Genomic DNA, 23590 nt, shown 5'->3' with positions numbered 1-23590 from the left:
GGCAAACCAAACTACAAAAGCCAATTCTTACACTGGGAAGGAAACAAGCTCCCGGGGACCGGTTTCTGGCATTACAGCCGTCTTCGGCCCGGTTTGCTTGAATCCTGATGGTGCAATGAGCAAGGGTTGTGCTGTGGGCGTGTGCTGCGGGCGTGACAAATGTGGGGGTGTGTGGTACGTCCCGCCCTTCATGCCATATCTCATATCATGTGCTAATCCCACCCTGCTCCCTTTAAATACCCCTGCACCCCATAATCATAACCCACCCTTACTCCTTAAAATACTCCAACACCCTTAAGCACTAACCCATCTTAACCCTTTAAATATACCCTGTACTCCAAAACCCAAACCTATCTCTAAACCCTAAAAATACCCGTGTACCCCAAAACCCAAACCTAGCCCTGAACCCTATAAATACCCCTGTACCTCAAAACCCAAACCTGCCCCTGAACCCTAAAAATAACCCTGCACCCCAACACTCAAACCTACCCCTGAACCCTAAAATACCCCTGTACCCCAAAACCCAAACCTAGCCCTGAACCCTAAAAATACCCCTGAACCCCAAAACCCAAACCTACCCCTGAACCCTAAAAATACCCCTATACCCCCAAACCTAGCCCTGAACCCTAAACATACTGCTATACCCCAAAACCCATACCTATCCCTAAACCCTAAAACTACCCCTGTACCCCATAACCGAAAACTATATCTGAACCCTTAAAATACCTAAACACTTCAAAACATATACCTCAGTACCCCAAAACATATACCCATATACCCATACTTACCTTATCCAAACATTAAAAAACAACATGCTTTTACCATTCATGCATTTACAACAAATTACGTTGTAAATGTATGCGTGGTAAAAGCATATAAAATGTAATGCCATGCGTTATAATGGCATTGCGGAGTCATGGTACTTTCGTAATGAAAGTATGCGGAGTCATGGTATGCGGAAAAAAAGTTGCGGAATAATGGGTGTTTACCCTCCCCCGGTAAGTACATTGGTGGCACACGGCCCACATCTCCAGCAACATACTCATATTTTTTTCACCACCCATTTGAAAAATGCACATGTCTCTCTCATTGATGGCTAGCACTGACATACACTTTTAGACACACCTCCCGCCACAAGTTCTAGAATTGCGAACGTTAGAGCTGGGGAGCTACGTTCGAATCTCGGCATCAGCTCAACATCCTGTGATTCCAGGCAAATCTCTTTGTCTCCCCGTGCCTACCACAAATGAGTGTGTTCTTCTGTAATGTAAATTGTGCTCATGCCATGTTGTCGAGTTTGCGCTATATAATATTGCAAGGAAAATAAAGTAGGGAAACTCGAGTTCACACACTACTGAACGCGCACTCTTAAGTGCATCAGCAGTGCACTGTGAATCGGAGCATTTCAGAGGCCTGTCACAGATAAGAAATGCTATCAAAACGAAATCCTACAAAACAATATACTACTGGCCGGCAGCAATTCATACTCGGGCAACGTCGGGACGGGCTGCTAGTCTTTCATAAATGAGCTAACAAGGCTATAAATAAACTGAATTGACAGGTCCCTATTCTCTACCAATTTCTCAAGTATGGCATTTCTGGAGAATCCTACTGGTCCGCCTCCCTTCTTAAATAAAAAATCCCTCCTTTGAAGATATTTGAAGATATTTGAAGAAAGTGCTCCGATCTATATCAAACATCACTTTAAGATTTTCAAAGGAGACCACACCCTCTAGAGAGGAAAAACGACCCAAGTTTAGTCAAATCTGCTTCCCCCAATTCTTTAGTTGCATGGTCTTGAAAATGTCCGGTAGATTTGGATTATTTGCTAGCGGTGTATACAAATTGAGCCTGCCAATACCGAGTACTCTTCGGACTGTCTTCCAAAATGTAACCCACCTACCCCCCCGGTAATGTCTTAAAACAAACCTTATTTTTGTGATTATCGTTTAAATGACGCCATAGCCATTCCCAGGCCTCTACCCCATTATAAGTTCAAGGGAGGTCGGGAAATTTTCAGTGTGTCTTTCAGCCACTCTCTCTTGCAACAGTACCAGATTATACAATAGTGTGGTGCCCCAATAATAAAGTCTGAGATTAGGTAAAGCTCATCCCCTCTTTCCCAGGCCAATATTAGAAATGTAAAAGCCCTTCTTGGTTTAGCATCTGTCCAGATAAATCTATAGTTTCTTCAGCCAGTCAATTGAAAATTCAAATGCAATTGCCCGAAAAATATATAAAATCTTGGGAAAAAGAATAGCATTTTGACTATATTACATATCCTAGTGATAGACAGATGGAGATTATTTAATCTGAACAGGTCCTGTTTGGTTTTGACTAATAGGGGTTCTACATTGTTTGCTGAAATATTGATCCCTAGATAGGTAGCATTCCTAACCACTCTGATGTCATTTAACGTTATATTCCCATTGACCACTAATTGCTTTTTGCAGCGATTAGGAGCATATCCAGAAAGTTCCCCAAACCTCTTTGCTTTCTCTTCTACTTCCTGTAAAGCGGTAGTAGGGCTAGGGATCACAAGTGCAATATCGTCAGCATATGCCAACACATTTGTTTCCCAGCAATGTGTCACAATAGGTCTGATGGCCCTGCTGCTTTCTAGTTGGCGTATAAAGTGGTCACTATATACTGCAAATAGCAGGGGTGAACTTGGACAACCTTGTCTGGTCCCTGTAGTTATTACAAATGGATCCAATAGTGCTCCATTGACAAAAACCCTGGCTGTTGGATGATAATAGAGCATTTTAATGGCCTGCAATAGGCCCTCCTTAATTCCTGCCCTTGACAGGGCCTCCCATAGAAACTGCCAAGAGACCTTGTCCAAAGGCTTTTCAGGCATCCAGTAGAAATAAATCCGTTGGAATCTGAGATATTGTTATGGCATCAAGAATTGTAATAACCCTCCTTATATGGTTGATTGCCCCACCCCTTGGAATGAATCCATGCTGGCGGTTTGAAATTACCTTGTGGATAATTGGCACCAGATGGGAGGCCAAAATGTTGGAATATATCTTATTATCACAAATGATCAGTATTCTTGGGCGATATGAGCTAGGATCATTCGCTGGATTTTTTAAGAAAGAGCACTATTTTTGCAGAAGACCAAGAGTTGGGGGGTTTACCCCCCTTAATTAGATAAACAAACAGCTGGATCGAGCATTCTTTGAGTTGCTGCAAGAATTTTTTATAAAATTCTGCGGGAATACTATCCAGGCCTGCAGCCTTGCCATTGGGAAGGTTATTGATGCAGAGTAGGATCTCTACCCATTGTGGAAGATCATCTAGCTGTTGTTGCTCTTCCATGGGGAATTGTTCTCCCAGGATTAAGTCCAGATATTCCTTCACTTCTCTAGGATCCCCTTTTCAGTCATCCAGATATAGGTTTTGATAGTACAGATAAAATGCATTCCAAATACTATATGGATCTGTGACTAGCCCCTTGATTGGGCCCGAATCTTTTATATTAGGTTTTGCGTAATGTTTTATCCTACCTGTTCACTGCATTTCTCTCTCCAAACAGTAAGTCTAGCTGCTCCATTTTTAGCTAATATTTCCAGGATAGAAGATTTAGCAACTACCACCTTTGCCTGCGTTTCCTCCACATCCCACCCCTGTTGTAGCATTTTAACTAGATACTCCTCTGCTTGAGCCAGCCTGATTTGCAGATCATATATTTGTTTATCATTTTTTTTAAGGTTCAGAGAATATCTAAATGTTTTTCCCTCATATGCCAGCTTTCAATGCATCCCATACATTATCAATTTCATTACTGCTTATATTTGTCTTCAGGAACACCAAAATCTATTTCGTCATGTGATTACAGTATTCTGCATCAACTAAAAAGGCTCGCTCAAAGCTCCATTTTTATCCCTGGGTTTAGAATTGCTTCACTTGATCTCAATCACTAAAGGGTTGTGATCTTAAAGTATATATGGGATTTCTTTATTGTACACTCATGAAGCAGGGAATAGGAAACTAACATGAAATCAAGTTAGGCGTGAACTTTATGTGGAATAGTAGAAAAGGTAAAGCCAGGGTCCCATGAGTTTTGCCAATTCCAGAAATTGTTCAGCCCATAATCTTAGCATAGTGCCCTGAAACACTTTAGGTTTCCTGCCACAATATGTCAAATTAGTTTCCGAGCTCAGTTTCTTTTTGGCAGGAATGTTCATGTTAAAATCTCCACACAGACCTATAGATAGTGGCCAGATGTCAAGTTCTCTGTTTACCTGCTCAAATACTCCTGGATCATCCAGAATACTACCACTGATCGAGCAGATAGTAAACTATTCTCTAGTACTCTTATGACATTCTGATATAACCCATCTGCCCAGCTGGTCAGCTAACGTTCGGGTAAATTGCAGAGTAGTGTTACATGTCAAAATCGCCACCCCTTGTGTCCAGGTGTTCTGTGTCATTTCCTCAGCCAACCTGTATCCTAGTGAGTTTAAAAGGTACAGTTGGGCCTCTTCTATGTGAGTCTACTGTATGCATACTATATCTGCCTTCCGTAGTCGTAACCCTGCTGCACTGTTGCGTCTTGTCTTGGTGTTATTCAGGCCACTGATGTTAATGGTGCCTATACGAATGTTACTCATCAAAAAGACCATTCTTATACGACACCTCCCCTTCCTGCCAGCCCCCCACCCGAGCCCTCCGTCCACACAATCCCACCCGCCCCGAACCACCTATATTTGAGCTGATCTGGTTCTTGCTGAACCAGGATAATGTCATCCAAGTATCGCATCCTTGTCGCTCCGCCAATCTTCCCACCAGCCACCCCCAAAACATGAAATCAATTATTTGCCTATTTGCTGAGCAGGACCTATTGAGTGAGCCACAATATTAAGCTTCCACATGTTGAGAAACCACCATAACCATAGACCCAAGTGCCTCAATGATTTATTATGTGACCTGTTGGACCTCATTCTCAGATCTACCCGAAATCTACTTTAAATATGATTGAGCCTGGACTTCTGAAATAAAGCTACATGTTGTCCCCCTGAAGACAATTTTTAATGGTTTCATGAGGAAATCCGGCCGGGTGAAAAAAGTCACTCCTTCATATTCCTTCTTAGCAACTCCCCATCAGCCTTTCCATGGCGGCATTGCAGCCAGGAAACGCCTTTCCCCGCCCACCGCCATATTAGTGGCCTAAGTCTGCCCGGCTGATTGACAACTGGCGGAAAAGTGGCGGACGCACTTTGGGTCCACTGCAATACCCCTGCCATTACAATATGGCGGAGGATTACTCATTATGATGGTGTAACGGTCATTACGCCATCTTAATGACACCCAATGTTTCCAAAATATAACAGCATACCCAGTGGCCATTCAGGGGTATTCAAAGGGCATTTCGGGAGCTTTGGGGAGAACGCTACGCCCACCCACACACTTTGCGTAGCCCCACTATGCGCCGCCCGCCTCCCTCCTGCCCTCTTCTACATGCCTCATTTAATTTAAAATAGAGTAAAAGTAAATTAAAAGCACTTACCTTATTGCGGCGTCCCGGGGCTCCCTCTTCTGTTGATGCGCCAACTTCTTCCAGCCGAATGCGCATGCGCGGGTGCCCACGCATGCGCATTTCTTGCAAGAAAGGCGCAGGTGGGAGGTAGGGAGGCGGGTGGTGGGCAACTTCGCTCCATCCACGGAGTGTGCGTAGTGTTGCCTACTACACCTACTTTGCGAAGTAGGCAAAACTATGTACACTCCGTGGACGGAGCGTAGCACTGCGCCCAGGGTTACTTTAAAGCATTAAAGGAAACCTGTGGGCTCAGTGAATTTCCTTGTCCCATCAATCTATCTCACTTGTGCAATCCTTTATGTTATATTGTAATTTAAATACATTCTTATTAAACACAAAGATCTTTTCCCTGCATTAGTGTCTTTTCATGTAGTTTCACACCTTTGTTATTATTCCACTTTCAGCAATAAAGCTTTCTGAAATATATGCAATTTCCTTTCAAATGAGAATTACTAACCCTGTGCAGTGGAGGCTGGAAATTGGACGGGAGAGGTGAGGCAGGTGAGGAAGGGGAGCAGGGAGAAAAAAAATACAAAAACATCTACTTACCTTTTGCTGCTGGATGGCCGGCAGTCTCTCTCCTTCAGTCCCTTCAGCTGCCTTCTGCTCCCATAGTGGAAGGAAGCAGGACACAAACAGGCTCCCGATCAAAGACGATCAGAATGCTGCCATGCAGCATTGTGATTGGTCTGAGTGCCTTGGTTAGGAACTCAGACAGGGACCCTGAGGCTTTGCATGTTCCTCACCAGGCTTTGTAAAGCAAGCCTGGTGGGGAAGATACAAAGTGTGCAGGACTATTTGTCCTGCCCAAGAGGACTGGCCTAGCAGTCATGCGCACTTGGAGTGGGCAAACCACTCCTCCCCCATAACTCCAGCCCAGCCCGCCTTAACCCAGCCCTTAGTGAAAAATAAATTGGTAATAATCAAGTTATCATCATTTTATTTTTCCGCTGCACTGCTCTTAAAGCAGTAGGGCAACGCTCCTCCACTTTAGCAGAGGAGCCGAAGCTATACTTGTGAAAAAAACAAAACAAAATGACGAACAGTTTTTTAAGATTGGCTTTTAAGCCGTCGCTTAATTTGACTTAATTTGCTATTGTTCTGATTATCAATTAATTCTAATTTACATTAGAGCTTGTCTCTCTTTTCCTGTGTGTGTATTTTATTTTTATGCAAGTTTGACTTTTTATGTTTATGTAATTCATCTTTTGCAGAATGTTTGCCAGACTTTGTGGTGCTCAGTCAAAGGGTCGTGCCGCTCAAAGCTAGATGCTGCTGCAGATGGCACAAGATGTGGAGAAAATAAGGCAAGTCATTGCTGGACATTTTATTAAATTTGCTGTAACTTTTTTTCTGTCTGTACGTTGCATTTTACAAAGTGAAGAGAATCACTAAGAACACCCTTTAAAGTCCCTTAATAGGAACTGTTATATTGAATTTTGCAAAAAGAATGGTGGTGCTAATGAGATAGCATTACTTATCTCATCCATTGATAATAAAATATCAGGGAACATTATCCATCTACTTATGTTCCCACTTTTGCAGTTTGTAAATTGTAATGCTTAGCAGTAAAGCATCCCTACATAGTTTGTATATCCACACACAGCACACTTTATGGTATATTTAATGAAAGGCTTATATAAATACCTAAGCTCAATCTATATTGGTGAAAGACATCTTTATAACTATTTTACAAATTATGTCTAGTTTCCCATTTTAATGTTAACTTTTTCCCATCACACGTACACTTTTTAGCATTTTGTGCATCGGAAATGCAACTAATAATGCTCCTAAGATAACCATTAGCACATGAAGAAAAGTTTATATATTTCATGCTACACAAAGATATTTAATTGAAATGTAGATTGAAAAAGCAGTTATAGGATGGAACAAATCAATCTTTTAAAATTGGAAAGGCGATGGCTACACAAATATTAGCTGATGTTTGAATGAATTATCTAACCTAGCATCTTTAAGATAAATCAATTTTTATTGTGAGACAAAGTTGCCACTTCTTTGATGGTATCTCGGAGAAATTACTTGCTTTCTCAACTAGACATTTATAAGAAAATATGTGTGGGCAGAATGTCAGTAGATGCTTTAACCATTATGGAAAATGATTGTGTACACGTTTTAAAAAGTGGAAGAATTGGTGGGGCCATGGGGTGGCGTGACGGCCAACAGCATGTGAGATGAGGAAGCTTGCAAATCCCTGGTAGTATCTGGCATTGTGTCTGTGGGCTAAGAACTAAGAACCATCACAAGGACAGGGCAGAAGAGCGTGCAGATAAAACATACCAGATGGGTGGCCTAACGTACAGGGAATTAGATTTTGCTTGAACCTCAACAGTATAAATCTGTGGTGCGAGTTTGTCACGGCCGTCAAGTGAGAAAATTGCTCCTCAATTAGTGGCCGTCCCTGGCAATAACATGCCCCATACTGTTGTCTTAATTATTTTTTTCTGCCATGTAATTTAAAAAGCGCACTTTGATTGCTTTTTTGCAATATTTTGGCTCGTCCTAGGTGTTTTAAAAATAGTTTTTAGGCCTAGGGAAATCTGTTTATTTTTTATATACAAAAGCCATGGGATCTTTTACGCATGTTTGAGGGCAAGGCAGTCTTCCAGGAACTACTGGGTTAAATCAGCAGGATCCCTTCTCCATATAGAATGCCTTAAAAGGATTGGTGCCTGTTAGATCTGGGGGTCTATATTTGGCAGAGGTACATGCTAATGTCCAAATAGGGACCCTTGCTTCTAGTCAGGGTAAGGGGGATACACTCTTTGGATAACCCCTGCTCACCCCCTTGGTAGCTTGGCACAAGCAGACAGGCTTATCAAAGGCAATGTGTAAAGTATGTGTACTAACACTCACAGAACACAGTGAAAACACCACAAATGGACTCCACACCAGTTTAAAAAAATGAAGTCTTTTTTATCTAAACTACACAAGTCCAAAATGTCAAAAATCCAACATACATAGTTCAAGAATATGATTTTGAAATAGTTCTAGGGTTTGCGCCAAAATAATCCACAGTTGCGTCAGTTTTAGCCCAAAGTACCTGTAGACGCCACAAAAGTTCCTAGCGGCAACTGCAGTGTCGAAAAACAAGCGATGCGTCACTCCTGAGACCTTGAGGAGGCAAAGCCTGCTGCACGCAGTGGGCGTGTTGCGACAAATCCGGTCTGTATGGGGAGTGATGCGATACCTTGTATAGATTCCGGGGTGCAGGTTCTCCGGTAGAAAGCATCTCGCACAGGCACGATGCAACGATCTTCGGGGTGGCGACGATCTTTGGTGAAGCATGATGCGCAGCGCAGAGTTGATCCTCTTCTGCCGTGGCCCGTCGATGCTTTGGTGCTGGACTCTGCGACGATGTTCACAGCGAAGGGATGCAGTCCGCAAGTAAGCGGTGCGACGGTGCTCACAGCGACGACAGGCTCTGCGATGATATTCGTAGCAACAGGAATCTTACCGCACCGTGGTGATGCACTCCGCAAGCGAACGATGCGTCAGTTCTTGCAGCTGCAACAGGCGCTGCGACGATCTTCTTGCACTGTCGACAATGCACTCCGCAAGCGAGCAATGCATGTAAATTATAGATCATCTTCTTTTCTTCCTGTCCAGCTCCCCAAACAGCAGGAAACAACCTCCATAGGCCTCACAAATGGATCAAGCACTCTAGGCAGGTCAGAACTCACACAGCAGAGTTCAGGGGGGAAGCTGGGAGTGAAGTCCTTTTGTTCCTGGGGCTTCCTAATAGGCGGCCAGCTCTCCTCAGGCCCTTTGAGATCTCTTCAAGCAAGGGGACACAGCAACAGCAAATTCCATCCCCTGCCCTTGGCAGAATAGCAACTGCAGGTCCGCCCACAAACACGTAGCAGGACAGTCCTTCCTCTTCAGTCTTCCAGCTTTTCTTCTTGGCAGAGGCTCTTTCTTTATTCCAGGATGATCTAAAGTCTTGGGGTCTAGGTATCCCTTTTTATACCAATATTCTCTTTGTTCTCTGAAGGGAGAGAGGCCTTTGCCTAGCCCAAATTCGTTCTGGACAGTCCAGAAGTACTCTAATTATATGAGTCCTCCATCCCTTTGAGAGAGAGGGGCAGGGCCGTCAGCCACCCAGCAGGAGTTGGAGCTAGCATTTAGGAAGGCAGGCACAGCCCCGTTCAGGCCCGAGTGCTATCCCCTCCCACCACTCAAGATGAAGCTATTCAGCCTAGTGCTGACTCACCCAGCCTCCTGGAGCCACCCCAGCCCCTATCACTCACAAACCAGACAGTCAATTCACAAACAGGCAAAGGCACACAGAAAGGTCAGACAAGAAAACAGCCACTTTCTAAAAGTGCTGTTTTCAAACAAAGGATTTAATAACCAGCCTTCCTAAAAGATGGGCTATTAAATTCTGAGTTCAGGGATACCAGACTTCACTTTCCTATTTTGCTCCTATGGGAAGATATGCAGGTAAAAATTATACACAGCATTCCCCATTCTAGCCTATGGTCAAGAAAGCCTTTCAATAGTGAAAAACTAAATTGGCAGTACTTCACTATCATAGCATGTCACCCACACTAGTACATGCTCTAACGTTCACATACACTGCACCCTGCCCAGGGGGGAACCTTGGGCCTTCCATAGGGGTGTCCAATGTGTACAGGAAGGGTTAGGCCAGGCCAGGTCAGTATGGCAGTTAAGAACTGCACACAGGCCTGAGACACCATTTTAGGGCTACTCATGTGGGTGGCACAATCAGTGCTACAGGCCCACTAGAAGCATTTGAATCACCAGCCCAGGCACACTCAGTGCACTTTACTAGGGACCTACTGATGAAACAAATCTGCCAATCCTGGATAACCAATCATAATAACAATTTACAGAGAGAGCATATACATTTTAGCACTGATCAGCAGTGGTAAAGTGCCCAGAGTCCTAAAAACTACGGGTAAGGAAAAACAAAGGAGGAAGAAGCAAAAAATTTGGAGATAACCCTGCAAAAAGGGCCATTTGCTACAGTGCCAAAGATATCAGGTCTGATATATAAGGAACTTTCAGCTTGATATGGCAATTGTAGCTAAAACTGCTTATAGGGAGACTCACCATATTCTTCCAAAATGGGTCTTCTGCTGCTTGCAGTAATGCATGCTTAGTATGTCTCCACACACCAGCTCGGTAAGTAGCTACTGCAGTGGGCTTGGCTAAAAAACCCTTTTCACAACATCTCAGGGTGTCAAACCTAACTTTTTGGTAAAAGATAATAGATTGTCAATACTTTTTTTTAACATTAGGCCCCTATTTCTCACCAGATGGAACAATGATAGCGCACTGTCAAATATCACCACTAAGTAGGAAAACGTATCTGCCTGAGTCACTTTCCAACCTGCAGCCACGAAGATAAAAGATTTAGTATCACTGGTTTACAAATCTAGAATATGCATTAAATTAACATAAGTGTCTAAAATGTTTCTGAAGCACAAAGCCAGTGCGTGCTATTAGGACCGCATCCTCTGCATAAAGGAGGATGGGAATACAGACTTTATTCATCTTTGGGACGTCAGGGGTTGAATCAAACAATGGGGAATCTACTCCGGTGGTGTACAATAAGAAGAGAAATGGGCAAGTACACACCCCTGGCGAGCCCCCAATTAATAGGGACCCATCGGGGACATTTTATGGTTCCCATAGGGAACACAAGCTACTGCCTCAGCGTATACTTGTCTAATACAAAGAATGATGGGCTCATCCATCCCCATATCCTTCATGATTCTCCACATGTGGTGATGAACGACGCAGTCAAAAGCTGCTGCAAGGTCTTTAAAAGCCAAGTAAAGCTTGCCTTGGTGAGCTTGCAAGTACTTGGCAATAAGCAGGTTCCGGTTTAAACACTGGTCTTGAGTGTCTTTACTCTTCTTAAACCCATATTGGGTTGGGATAAGGACATTATTTGTTATAGCCCATTCCTCCAATCTATTCAATAAGACCCGACCCATAAGTTTAGCCGTACTGCCCAGGAGTGAGTTAGGTGTATAATTCGTTGGCTTCAATTTCTCCCCCTTCTTAAATATCGGAATTATGATGGATTTTGACCATGATTCTGGTGGACTAACCTTAGCTACCAGGTTAAAAACATACATCAGAACTGTGGCCCAAAGGTCCGGGAGCTCAGTAACAAAAGTCTATAAGGGTACCATCTGGGCCCGAAGCCTCATAATTTGTGCATTGGCAGAAGGCTTCTTTAACCTCTAAAAAATTGAAGGTAAGAACAGGGGATGGGTTAGAGTCAATGCTTTTCATAGACAATTGCCTTCCTTCACTCCCTACACCAAATGTTTTAGAAAAGTACAACACCCATGAATCTTCATCCACATGGCTATCTAAAAAGGGGTCTAGGGATGATGTCAGAAATGGGGCATTAAATACCTTCCAAAATTCCCCAGAAATGTTTGAGATAGAGGCCTGCTAGAGTTGTTCCCATGCTTCCTCCTTCAATGCTTGTAATCTGGCCTTCCTAGCATCTTCATATAGTTGTAGTAATAACTTGACCAATGCCCTGTCTCTTAGTTCAGACCTATGAGCCTTATGAAAGTTTGAGCGAGCTCTGGTACAATTTTGATCAAACCACTGTGGGATGATTAGTTTGGTGACTACACCACTTCTTGTTAGGATATTTTTTACCTCACACAGTATTGACTCAAAGACAGTCACCACCTTAGTTGGATCATTATTCGTTTCAAGGCATGACATCATTTTGTTATATTGGTTTGTAACTACTAAAGGGACAATTTTCGCCTTATCAATTTATAGGTTATCTGGTGGGCATGTATCTCTTCTAAGGCCAGGTGGCAAAAGATGGCCGCGTGGTCACTGAACCTAGAGAAGGCTACTTTTAGGTCAGTAGTGGACTTTTTGAGGCATACTGAAGCAATTATATAATCAATAGGGAATCCCTGGGACATGGGTTAAAATGTATTCTGTAACTCACCTTTGGATTCTATAGTGGGATTCATTATTTCTAGATTTTTCATAAAGATGAGTATATTGAGAGCATCACCATGTGTGTTGTGGGTGAAGTGTGCAATGCCTTCACCGTCCTCATCAAGTAACCCACAGTTCGTGTTAGTTGCCGAGGGGCAGCTGTGCGTGTTGAAGTCTCCCACCCATAAAATACTGAGTGTCTTCTTGCAGTTTTTGCTTGCTATATATATTTGTTTTACCCTCAAACATGTCTACAACTTTTACTATCTCACCTCCAAAGTTATTATTAGAATAGTTTATTAGAAATATGGTATTGGCCCCAGGCTCTGATAAATGTAATATGTTAAAATGTGGCGAATCATTACATATGGCAATACTTGGAGTTTCAGGGTGTTTTTTTTAGCACCAAGATGCCTCCCTTCGCTCTATCTGAATTTGACTGTAAGGAGTATGGAAGGTAGGGTAGCCGTCCACATAGATTGGGGTTAATTTCCAAGTTTCTTGAAGACAGATTACATTATAGGAAGTTATATATCGAATACAGGTTTGATCAGACATTTTCAAACCAAACCCTGCGATATACCATACTAATGTGGAGAAGTGTGGCTCACGGTGTAGAGCAGGCAGACCCGGAAGCTGAGGTCAGACCCGGGACCAGGGTTCAATTCCCGACGCGGCAGGGTCTTGAGCTCAAATGTCCACGGACTCGATAATTCTCGCTTCGGTGCCTGCTCTAATCATGGGTTCTCACTCTGCAACTCTGGGCATTAAGCTTGCTTAATCTCCACAACGGCCCCCCTGCGGCGGGATGCCTGGCTTTCACCTTGGGGATGCCCTGTAGGGGCTATCTCACAGGGAAAAGCCAGGACGGGTTCCCAAGGCAAGCGCCGGGAAACCTCCGGGTAGCTGTGCGCTCAATAAATGCAATAATAATAATAATAATAATAATCATCGATAGACCAATAACTTCCATATTAGTTAACATAGGTAACTCATTTCCCTCTCTGTCCCCACTTAATGATGTGTTTTAGGGGCCCCCATCGTCATCTGTCAGTCGCAGGCTTCCAAATCAGCCAATGGTAAGAAATGATTACTGGTTGGTATAGGGTTAGCTAATAGCCTCGGTGATGGTTGATTTGTCATTAAATGCGAGTGGCTCACCAGGTCCTTAGGTCCCAGGTCCCTTTCACCAAGGAGTATGAATAACAGGTTTAGTAAAAAAAACCTGAGGGCAAGGCGAATATCTGAGACATCGATGAGGGGGCCTTAGGTAGTATGCGTAAAAGGTTTTAGGCCATAATGTGTGATTTAAGATTTAATACAACACAGTCTCACCTGAATTTCTTATCTGAATTTCCCACCAAACCCACCTTCCTCACCTTTAGAATACTAGTAAATGATTCTGACCGCCCCTCCATATGTTTATTGGGCCAGTGACAAGCGTTTAGCATTAATTGTTTGGTGGATTTATTTTGCGAACTTTTCAACTCCGAAGTATTAGCCAGGACGTCCACGTAGGGACACAGTGCTGGTGACAAATCTAGTCTCAAATGGGGCTTTTGTCAGGAAAGATCTTTTTGGCTTTCCCAGTTTGTATTATGAGTGCCGGGAATCCTTGGTAGTTTGTGAGGAAGACTCCATGAAGAACTCAAAATTAAATCGCCCTCAGATAGTAACAGAAGGAGGGGAGGACAAGAAATAGGGTGATGGAGCGACTGAGACCGTCCTGTTGATTCTCTCAGACTCCAGAGATGGATAGGATTCTTAGGGTGACCCGTAGTTTTTGGGGATCTACAGGTCGGCCCATTGCACAGAATGTTCAGCGGGCACAGATCATGCCCCTCCAAAACAGTAGAGTTGGCTGTTGGTTACTCTCTCTAGGAGGCTTCCCCCTCGTATGTTCAATGTGGCTAGAGTTGACTCTATTCTAGAGAGACTTTCCGAAATGGGCTGCAACAGCTTTGCAAATACTTTTTCAATTTGGATGAGCATTGCCTTTTGGACCTGGTCAGATTGGGAAGACTGAGTAGGAACAATATCCATATTGCTACTTTTAGTTGCTCTCCTGCCCCTTTTCTTCTTCATAGGTGATTCTGTAGGAGAACTAGTAGCTCTATTTGAGCGCGTGGAAAGTTTAGTCATGCCTGTGGAGTAGATGGTAGTTGAGGGTTCGACTAAAATGTCAGTAATCGTAGTGACTTTCTCCCCAAGAAGTTCCCCAAGGGAAGGTGATACCATTGGGAGGTCAAGCTCACCCATAGAGAGCCTTCAAGCAGTACTTTCGATCTCTTTCTCCAGGGTGTCAGAAGCCCTTAAATGAAAAGAATACACGTATTGAGGAGTCACCTTCATCTAGGGAATGGTAAATGTCATCTGTTACATTGAACACAGCAGTTTCAGTGCTACAACCCTTCCTGAATCCTGATTGGAATGTTTTGTGAAGGTTGAATTCTTTTATGTGTTGGTTGAGTAGTAGTAGAACACACTTTTTCAATGTTTTAGCTAGGAAAGGAAGATTGGTGATGGATCTGAGGTTATTGAGGTCGTTGGTGTCCGCCCAGAGCATTTTTAGAATGGGGTGACTTGGCTGAGTTGGAGGGAGTCTGCTACATGGCCTGAAGAAAGAGAGGCGTTGATGATTTTGTTCAAGAACAGGGAGATTATATGGTTGAGGCTTTCTACTAGGGTGGAGGGGAGGGGATCAGTGATGTGGGATGTGGGTTTCAAGTTAGGTTAAGTGAATTAAGTCAGTCAGGAAGTCAGTAAGGAACATCAGGAGTACTTTTCTCCATTTCAAAAGTATTCTAAAGAAAGTTCACTTGAGGAGGGCTTGGAGAATTCTATGACATACCAAGGTATACAGAGATCTGGATCATATGTTGTCAGGGCAATCAGAAGTCATTGTAGTCTATTCATATTAGGGCTATTTACTTATGGTGCTTTGCAAACCCTGTACTGTGGAACCCCAAACTGGGAGCCAAGTATTCATTTAGCACTTGACTCTCAAGATAGCAAGGATAACAATCTAATGTTCACTTAAGAAAGACCTATGGGGTAGAAACACAGACCTCAGCAAGACCATACATAAAACATAATATTAAAATAACCATTCAGTGCTTTTTTTTAGGAAAATAATACTTTAACACATGCAAACTAAATACTGCATGTAAAATTACAAATATATACAAAATGACAGATGAAAAAGAACCAATGGTAATATTCTCTAAAATGCATCCCAAAGAATACTTAGGGTGCACAGTAAGGAAAGATCACAGTCACCAAACGGCCTTCTAAGCGCAAATGAGTCTCCTTATGTCTGGAGCACATTTTGTCAAACTTTTTATTGAGTTTTAAACCACAATAGGTTTGCCATCCCACTCGGCATTTGTCACCCCGAGTGGAATGGGTATGCTCAGGCGTGAGTCCCATGCTCTCCACACCACTGGAGTTAAGCTATCCTGGCTGAAGACGGCTGATAGCCAGAAACCGGTCCTAGGATGCTTGATTCCGGTCCGGGAAAGACATGGCTTGGCAGTTCGGGCTGGACTGTTCCCATGAGGCACACGGTCAGGGCTGATTTGCATATGGCCATGTTTGAAATGGGGTGGTGTGGAGTGCAAAAAAACTATGGATTTAGGCCCAGATCTTTGTACTGGGGTGAATGTATGACATTGTTCTGCATTCTGTCCATCAACTGTTGTTATTGCATCTTGGAGTCAGGCACAGCTCTGGTACCGACTGAGCCATCCCACTCGTTGCTAATGATGCTTCCACGATATGCAGCTGATGCATTCACGAGTGGTCTCCGCTGGTTGAGGCCTTCAGTATGCCGGCTCCTAGTTCACCGTCCTCCCTCGGTCTCCAGCGTGTTCCCAGTGCTATCTGCCCACTCTGGCACTATCAGGGGGACTACCGCAGCAAGTAGGTCGATCTAGAGCCTAAGTCTATCCCCTCTCACCATGGATTTCTCTCGCCAAGATGCCAGTAGTCCTTCACCATAGGTTCTAACGTTATGCGGCCCCCCAGCATTCACGCTGGGTGCACCCACTTGCACTGCATTCGATAGGCCTCAAAACCATCCACCCGCATCCGATCTCGCTCGGACCCCGGGAGCTGCTTGAGTCACTTGAATTTCCTCTGGGGCGCAGATGCTCTCAAACTTTCGGTGAGTAGATGGTGTTCATCGCTAATTCCCTGCAGAGTTGTGTCGGTGGCAGCTGAGCCATCGTGGATTACGTCCACATGGCCATCTTCGATACCCAATCCCTCAATCTGAGGCACTTTTAGGGGTTGGTGTGCCAGTAGACCCCAACACCTAAAATAACAATACTCCCATATATACCTTTAAAACATGTGATACACAGTTAAAAGAAACCAGGCCAGCAGGCTTTGTCAGGTGCTACCTAAATGCGACATTTCACCAATTGTCATTAGTAAATACTGCAGAATGTTACCACAATATTACATTCATCCTTAAAACCCCATGCCTTTGGGTGGCCCCTGCAGGTGAGAGCGGTGGGGCGGTGTGGCCAGGTGAGGGGGAATTTCGAAAGATGACCACGATGGAAAATTAAATAAATAAATAATTGTTCCTCGTGGTCGTCTCTTGAAATCCCCCCTCACCTGGTCCCACTGCGCCGCCACTCTTACCTGCAGTGGCTGCCTTTGGGGTTTAACATAATTTGATCGCAAGCAGTACAGAGCAATGACCGTTTCAGTGAAAGGCCTATCTCTACCGACATAACAAAGGTTTTCAGTAACCACAGAAGACCAACAAAACCAATGGGCTCAAGCTCTCCAGGGACACATTATAAGGTCTTCCTTAACAGAGCTTCAGACAATCCCCAGGCTGTCCTGCAGCCACTGACTCTCCCTCCTGTGAGGACTAGTCTTACACTAGTTTCATAACTAGATGAGGCTTCTCTGTGGGGCATGCCCTACTCCCAAAAGGCCAATATACTCTTGGAGGTTCCTTTGCTCCTTCTGGGGCACCATGACGCATAAGAAGCAAATTGTTAAATCCTAGCTGGACCTTATGAGACACTCTTTAAGCCCCTAGCAAGGACTTATGATCAAGCCTGGGCAGTGAACTCCGTTCCCTGAGTTTGCTGAGTTTTCTGCGCTCCGCAGAACTCATGGAGTGCAGAACATTTTCCCCCACATAGTTCAGGAGGGTTTTTTCCATGCTCATGCTCTGCTACAGTATGTTGGTGAGCACGAGCTGCTGCTCGGGTAAAACTTCTATCCGAGCGACAGGAAGATCAGTGGGAACTGCTGTTCGCCCCAGCACTGCTCGGCCTGTGGAACTCCGCTGAGTTTTTATGTCCCTTTGTGGAGTTCCACTTACTGGAACTCCACAAACTCTGCCCTGGCCTCCTTATGAGGCGGCCCCAGATTGAAACCCTTTCCTTTTGCTTTCTTTTCTAAATGTTTGTTGCATCTGCCAGTGCTGCCTTTCTAAGCTGCATGTTCCCTTTTGCTTGTGGGGCACCCACACACTGCGAATGAAGGATTGAGTGTTCATGAGATCAAGCAGGATGACTGCCCGCCTGGTCCTCTCATTGCGGTGCCAGTGGGGCGCTGGCTTTCGCACCTTCATACCCATACCCAAATGCCAGACTGAGTCAGAAAACAGTGTTTCTACCTCCTTCTACATATGTGTGCACACTTATGCACCCATAGTCTGTGCAGAGTTTGTTACCACAGCTATGTATCTGCGGACCTTTATTTAAAGGGTGGACATTGGCGGTAACAGAAACTTACTGTGAGTGAGGTTTCCTGAGGGCACTGGACTGAATAAATTATCCAAAATAAGGTAATTTATTATTGACACATCTTCAAACAAAATTCAACAGATTCTGTCTAGACCAGTATAAAGGGTTAACACAAACTTTTGAAAAAGTTCCACCAGGATTACAGTGGAGATCGAAAGTATGACCTGCCCCATGAATAGCACTATAGATTCGCTTTACAGTGTCAGAAGTCTGCATGCACTTACTAAAACCTTTTGTGTTTTTTTCTTTTCAGCATTCACACAGACATTATTAATCACCAATAATGAGTTTTGCACTTTCTATACTAAAAATAATAATGTCCAACTCCATACACATTGATAGAGGGGCTTTGCATCACCTTGCAGGAGGATAGAGGTTTTACAATAGCAAAGAAAAAATATTAGGTCATTGTATTTGGAAACATTTTAGCAGAAACACGTCGGAACGCAAAAACATGTGCCAACCCTTCTAATCACTGATCTGAAAGACTTAATTCAAGAAAAAGGCATGCTCACTCCAAATAAGCCATCCATTATTCAAGGGTATGGTAAGTACAAACTGAAAACACCTTTTGATTGATAGGGATAAAAATCAATTTAGCCCCCGATCCCGCGCTTACACAGTAATGCCGTCCTATAACACAAATGAGAGACCGCACTTAGAACAGCCCTTTTAATTGAAACTGAAAATGAAAACACTACAGCACCGCTTTAGCATCTTCCTGAATAAATCTAACACTCCTCTGTGAGTGCCACAATTTAAAGATAAAGGTCCCCAATTAGTATATTTTGATGCACTGCAGCACAGCAAGCCTTCCTGCTGCCCTGCTGTGCGTCAAAATAAAAGGGCAGGAATGTGCCGTATCTAGAAGATACGGCACACTCCTGTCCTTCTCCCTTGCGCCCACGCAAAAACAGAAGCTGAACACCAATGCGGACACCCTTGCGTCATGTTGCAAAGTAGCCTGCATTCAGGAAATAAATATTTTTGTGCAGGAAGGGACACCATCCTGCTCAAAAACAATCATTGATGGCATTTGCCTCTTTCGATGTGTGCTGCAAAATGCAGCATGCATAGAAAGGGGAAAATATGAGGAGAAATAAAAGTATTTCTCCTCTTCGTGCCACTTCAAGGATTCTGAAGCATTCCCAGCTTGACAAAACATTGTAAATCCGGGAATGCCTCAGGTTCCATGGACGTCAGTAGCGGTCGGTAGTGGGAGTAGCTGCCGGGCGGTGATGTGGAGAGGGGGTAGTAATCTTGGATTACGTAGGATTACAGGTAAGTAAACATATGAATAAATAAAACCAATTTTGTTGTGTGCACTGCATCGTATTTGGGGATGCAGTGCGCACAACGATATTCGTTTTATTTATGCATATATTTACTTACCTGTAATCCTCCGTAATCAATAGATAACTACCCCCCACCCTACCCCTCCCCACGTCACCGCCCGGCAGCTACTCCCACCACCGACCGCTACTGATGGACGTTTTGTGGGAAAACCCACAGCCACACCCATGGAACGCCCCTTTCATGCTGAGTAATGCGTTTTAAGCGGCCCAAATTTACAGGGTCTGAAAAGTCACACGGGGTGACTTTACGTGGCCTTGTGATTATGGGCAAGCCCATTGCGCTGCCGGGCCGTCAAAAAAGTGTCGCCCCGGCAGTGCAATGGGCTTTAAAATGCTAGTATGAAAACCACTCTTGCATATTCTTCACACCTGCCACACCCTAGGTTTTGCACACTGTAGTTTACTCAATGCAAGCTTTTCCCCCTGAATATACAAAACTGTCTTTAGGCCTGCCTTGAAGGCTCACATACTCAGCTAAGCTGCTGGTACTGATGAAGCTGGGATTCTCATACCGATTTTTCCTTACCAATCCTTGAATCCCTGGCCGACTAGATCTCTGTAGTCTGAAAAGAAGTGTAAAGGGAAGTTCTCTATTTTCACAGGTATGACAATTTCCCAAAGACCAAATACAGCTCAATCTAAAGGACCACTGACTACAAAATGAAGTTTAAAGATTTATTAAAAAGCCAAAAATAACTGAACATACAAGCACATCAGCAAGAGGTTCAAGAAATAAACTGGCACTAATACAAACATAATCCTACGCAGGAGTCTCAGACGACTCAAAATAAAGAGCAATGTGAGTTCCAAAAGCATCAGGCAAGCAATAACAGTTCCCACTGGAAGTCTCGACTGCTTCTGCTCCAAAGGGAAAGAAATAATTAGTCTGTCCCTACACTGACCCTAAGGTGACATCCCTACATAACATACCTCCCAGGCAAGAGGAAAAGGTGTCAGCTGTGAAGGCTCCCTAAGAAGCACACACACTTCTTGCAGGTAAGTAGCCCAAGCTACCGAGCTTGTTCTAAGATGCTCCTTAATTTCTCCTGCCTAGGTCTCACTGAGACTCCTGTCTAACTGCATTTCCAATTGGACTGCCTTACACAGGACTCAGTCTGACCCCAACCGACTCTTATCCTAACTCTGACTGCGACCTTCACTGCAACTGCAACTGACTCTCCTCCCTCGTGGCACTTTCCCTAATACAAGACCCCAAAACAGTAGGCACACCCATGGCACACTTCCTTCAGGCAGGTGCAGCCCCTCGTACTTTTCCAGCACAGATTTGTCTCCTTCCAAAAACCGTTGCTGTGTCCTTGGGTCCCAGGCACCTTCTCCGCCAAATGTCGCATCTTCACATTCCTGTAGACTCCCTTTGTCCCTACTGCTACCAACCCAACTCCTAAAAGAATATATTATTCTACCTAATGAGCTACGTGGCCTTGCACCTGCAAAAGAAATGCATGAGAAACAATCTTACACATGCTCTGAATTACATATCGAATTCCACTGTGAAAAGGAGCCTTTTGTCAAGGGATATTATTCAAAGCTGCATCTCTGGTTATGATAAAAAAAAATACTGTTCATGTCTCAGGCCTTTACGCTTTTAAATGCATTTCTAATACAACAACATAAGCAACACATTTAAACCATTCCAAAACAACATTTCATTACATTTCTAAACATTATTCCTTTTTATGTTAATGCATCACACGTTTCTTTAATAGGCAACCTATACGTGCAGCTTTAATATGGCACGTTCAATCTAATGCAACATTTTAAACACTAAGCAATAATTTCTACGCTATTTCAGGCATATTCTCAAATCTGGCACTACATTAGTCCTTTAAGCAATATAAGCACACCACTACATATTGCACTGATCCCCAGTATAGTACTACATTATAAATCACACATCAACATGGTCCTCTAAATATGCGGGTGCTGACTACTTGGGATTATGGTGCACCCCTACAATTTTCAAAATAACATGACTCTCTATCAGTCCCCCCCTTTGATGACCTGTGTCATCACAAAGTACACCATCCTTGGGGAAAGAACCAACTTAAACAGAACTTGTTGCCATTCTACCTCTCCTGAGCATTTCCATGTTTTTCAGATTCTGGTATTGACTGTCCTGCCGTCTCTCCATTCGTCTCTCTTGTACTCTCAAAGATCTTTCCACCCTACTTGACTTATACCACTTATATGCTCTTATCAAACCCCTCAGTCCAATCACACATGCCACAAATATGAGAAGAGGTTTCAACACATAGCCAAGGAACCCTTTTCCAATGTTCGCAAGCCAACTCCCCACTTTGCCAAAACCTTTTCCAACTTTTTCCTACACAGTTTCTTCAGTCAAATCCTCAATCTCATAGGGAATGGCTGTGATGTTACTTATATATTTCTCCAGATCTTTGCTGTTGTCTGGTATATAAGTATAGTACTCTTGAACCTTCAAAGGTTTACAGACTCCTCCCTCTTTTGCTAGAAACACATCTAAAGCAAGCCGATTTTGCAAAACCATCGTCCTTATCGATAACATCTCTCCTTCAACCAACACCAATGATTTAGCTGTATTCACTGACAATTCTTCTACAACAGTTGCCAACCTTCTAATCTTCACATCATTCAAAATCACTCCGAAAGTTGGTATCATTGCTCCAAAAATATCTCCAACCACAGCTGCTGCACCTTCACCTCCATTCAATCTTGCATGCTGTCCTCCTTCTAGGAGTTTAAAATCTTCTGTATGATAAATCTTAGGAAAAATGATCACTAAATAACACGTTCCATACCATTTCTCAGGCAATCGCACATAGGCATTCCTCCCACAACTTCCCCTTCTGCACTTCATCTAGAGATATCAGTCCATAACTTCCTTTCGACTTGTGCAACTTCTCTTCATCTGTTCAGTCTACTTTACCCTGTCCTGAATCTCGCAACTCCTTTTGCTTTCTGTACCTATCTTCTACTTGATCTATAAATTTCTTTTCTGTATCTGACAACAGGCACGTCAGATTATGGCGATGAGCATAAGATGTATCTAACTCTTGAGTCGGAATAAAATAAGTCCTTAGTCTATCCTCTGATTTGTAATAATCATACTTATTCAAATGCTTATAAGCTGGTACTTCAGGAAGAACTGTATCATAATTCGAAAATAAATACTCAAAATGGTTCCGTCCATAGAAAATGCTAAGCAGCAAACTACATGAAATACCATATGTCAATGGGAGATGATGGTATTTAATACCCTTATCCACTGAAGCTGGCAACTGCATACACACATAACAATCTTTCGCATCCATTGCATCAATATACTCATACAACAACTTCGCATACGCATTAATCTTAAAAGTACCTCTAGACAGATCTGCATGTAACCTACGACTCTCCTCTAGCAGCAAAGCTCTTTCATTTCCTACTTTGACCTCTTCTTTTCTAGAAGTAGTAGTTGTAGGTGTTCCCTCTATCTCCAGTGCCTGCTCATGTGGTGCTAAATATGAAACTACAACTACTAAAATTATGAAGAGAATTACTCCTCCTACAAGTGGGCCTACAATGCACCTAGCTCTACTGTTTGGGTTTCCAGCCTCCAGGGTCTCAGGATCTTATGAACACCCAAAAAGTCTCTTTTCTCCTTCTTCAGATGCTTGCAGACCAACTTGAACCGCACCTTGAAAAGCTGGAAGTCCCCTTTTTGTTTCAGTTCCTTATTTACAACAAGCAAAAGACAACCTTAACCCTTCTCCGTCCTCTGTGGAGAACCCCTAAATTTCTTCTTCTTCCACTCGGACCTAGGTAATTTAATTCAGCTTATTTACAACAAAGTCTTTTCAATCCAAAATAAGATTTGCTCCAACAGCTTCTAGAAGATGCTGCCAAAGTTCAAGGCGAAGAACAATAGATTCATCAGATGGTATTTCAGTTCCAAAGGTAGG

The 23590-nt window shown here is 43.4% G+C and overlaps 1 protein-coding gene across 1 annotated transcript in view; it reads left to right on the top strand.

Annotated features, from left to right (window-relative positions):
- Window positions 1-23590, top strand: part of LOC147726376 (A disintegrin and metalloproteinase with thrombospondin motifs 12-like) — a 428493-nt gene that overhangs the window by 194782 nt on the left and 210121 nt on the right. Inside the window, exon 5 of the mRNA XM_086962924.1 lies at window positions 6760-6852. Coding sequence (XP_086819050.1) covers window positions 6760-6852 — 93 coding nt within the window. The remainder of the gene's footprint in view (window positions 1-6759; window positions 6853-23590) is intronic.

The sequence above is a fragment of the Lissotriton vulgaris genome, chromosome 3_1, assembly GCF_964263255.1.
Source record: "Lissotriton vulgaris chromosome 3_1, aLisVul1.2, whole genome shotgun sequence".
In the NCBI taxonomy this organism is placed as follows: domain Eukaryota; kingdom Metazoa; phylum Chordata; class Amphibia; order Caudata; family Salamandridae; genus Lissotriton; species Lissotriton vulgaris.
The sequence above is the reverse complement of the archived record's forward strand: the minus strand, read 5'-3'. Positions and strand labels throughout refer to the sequence as shown.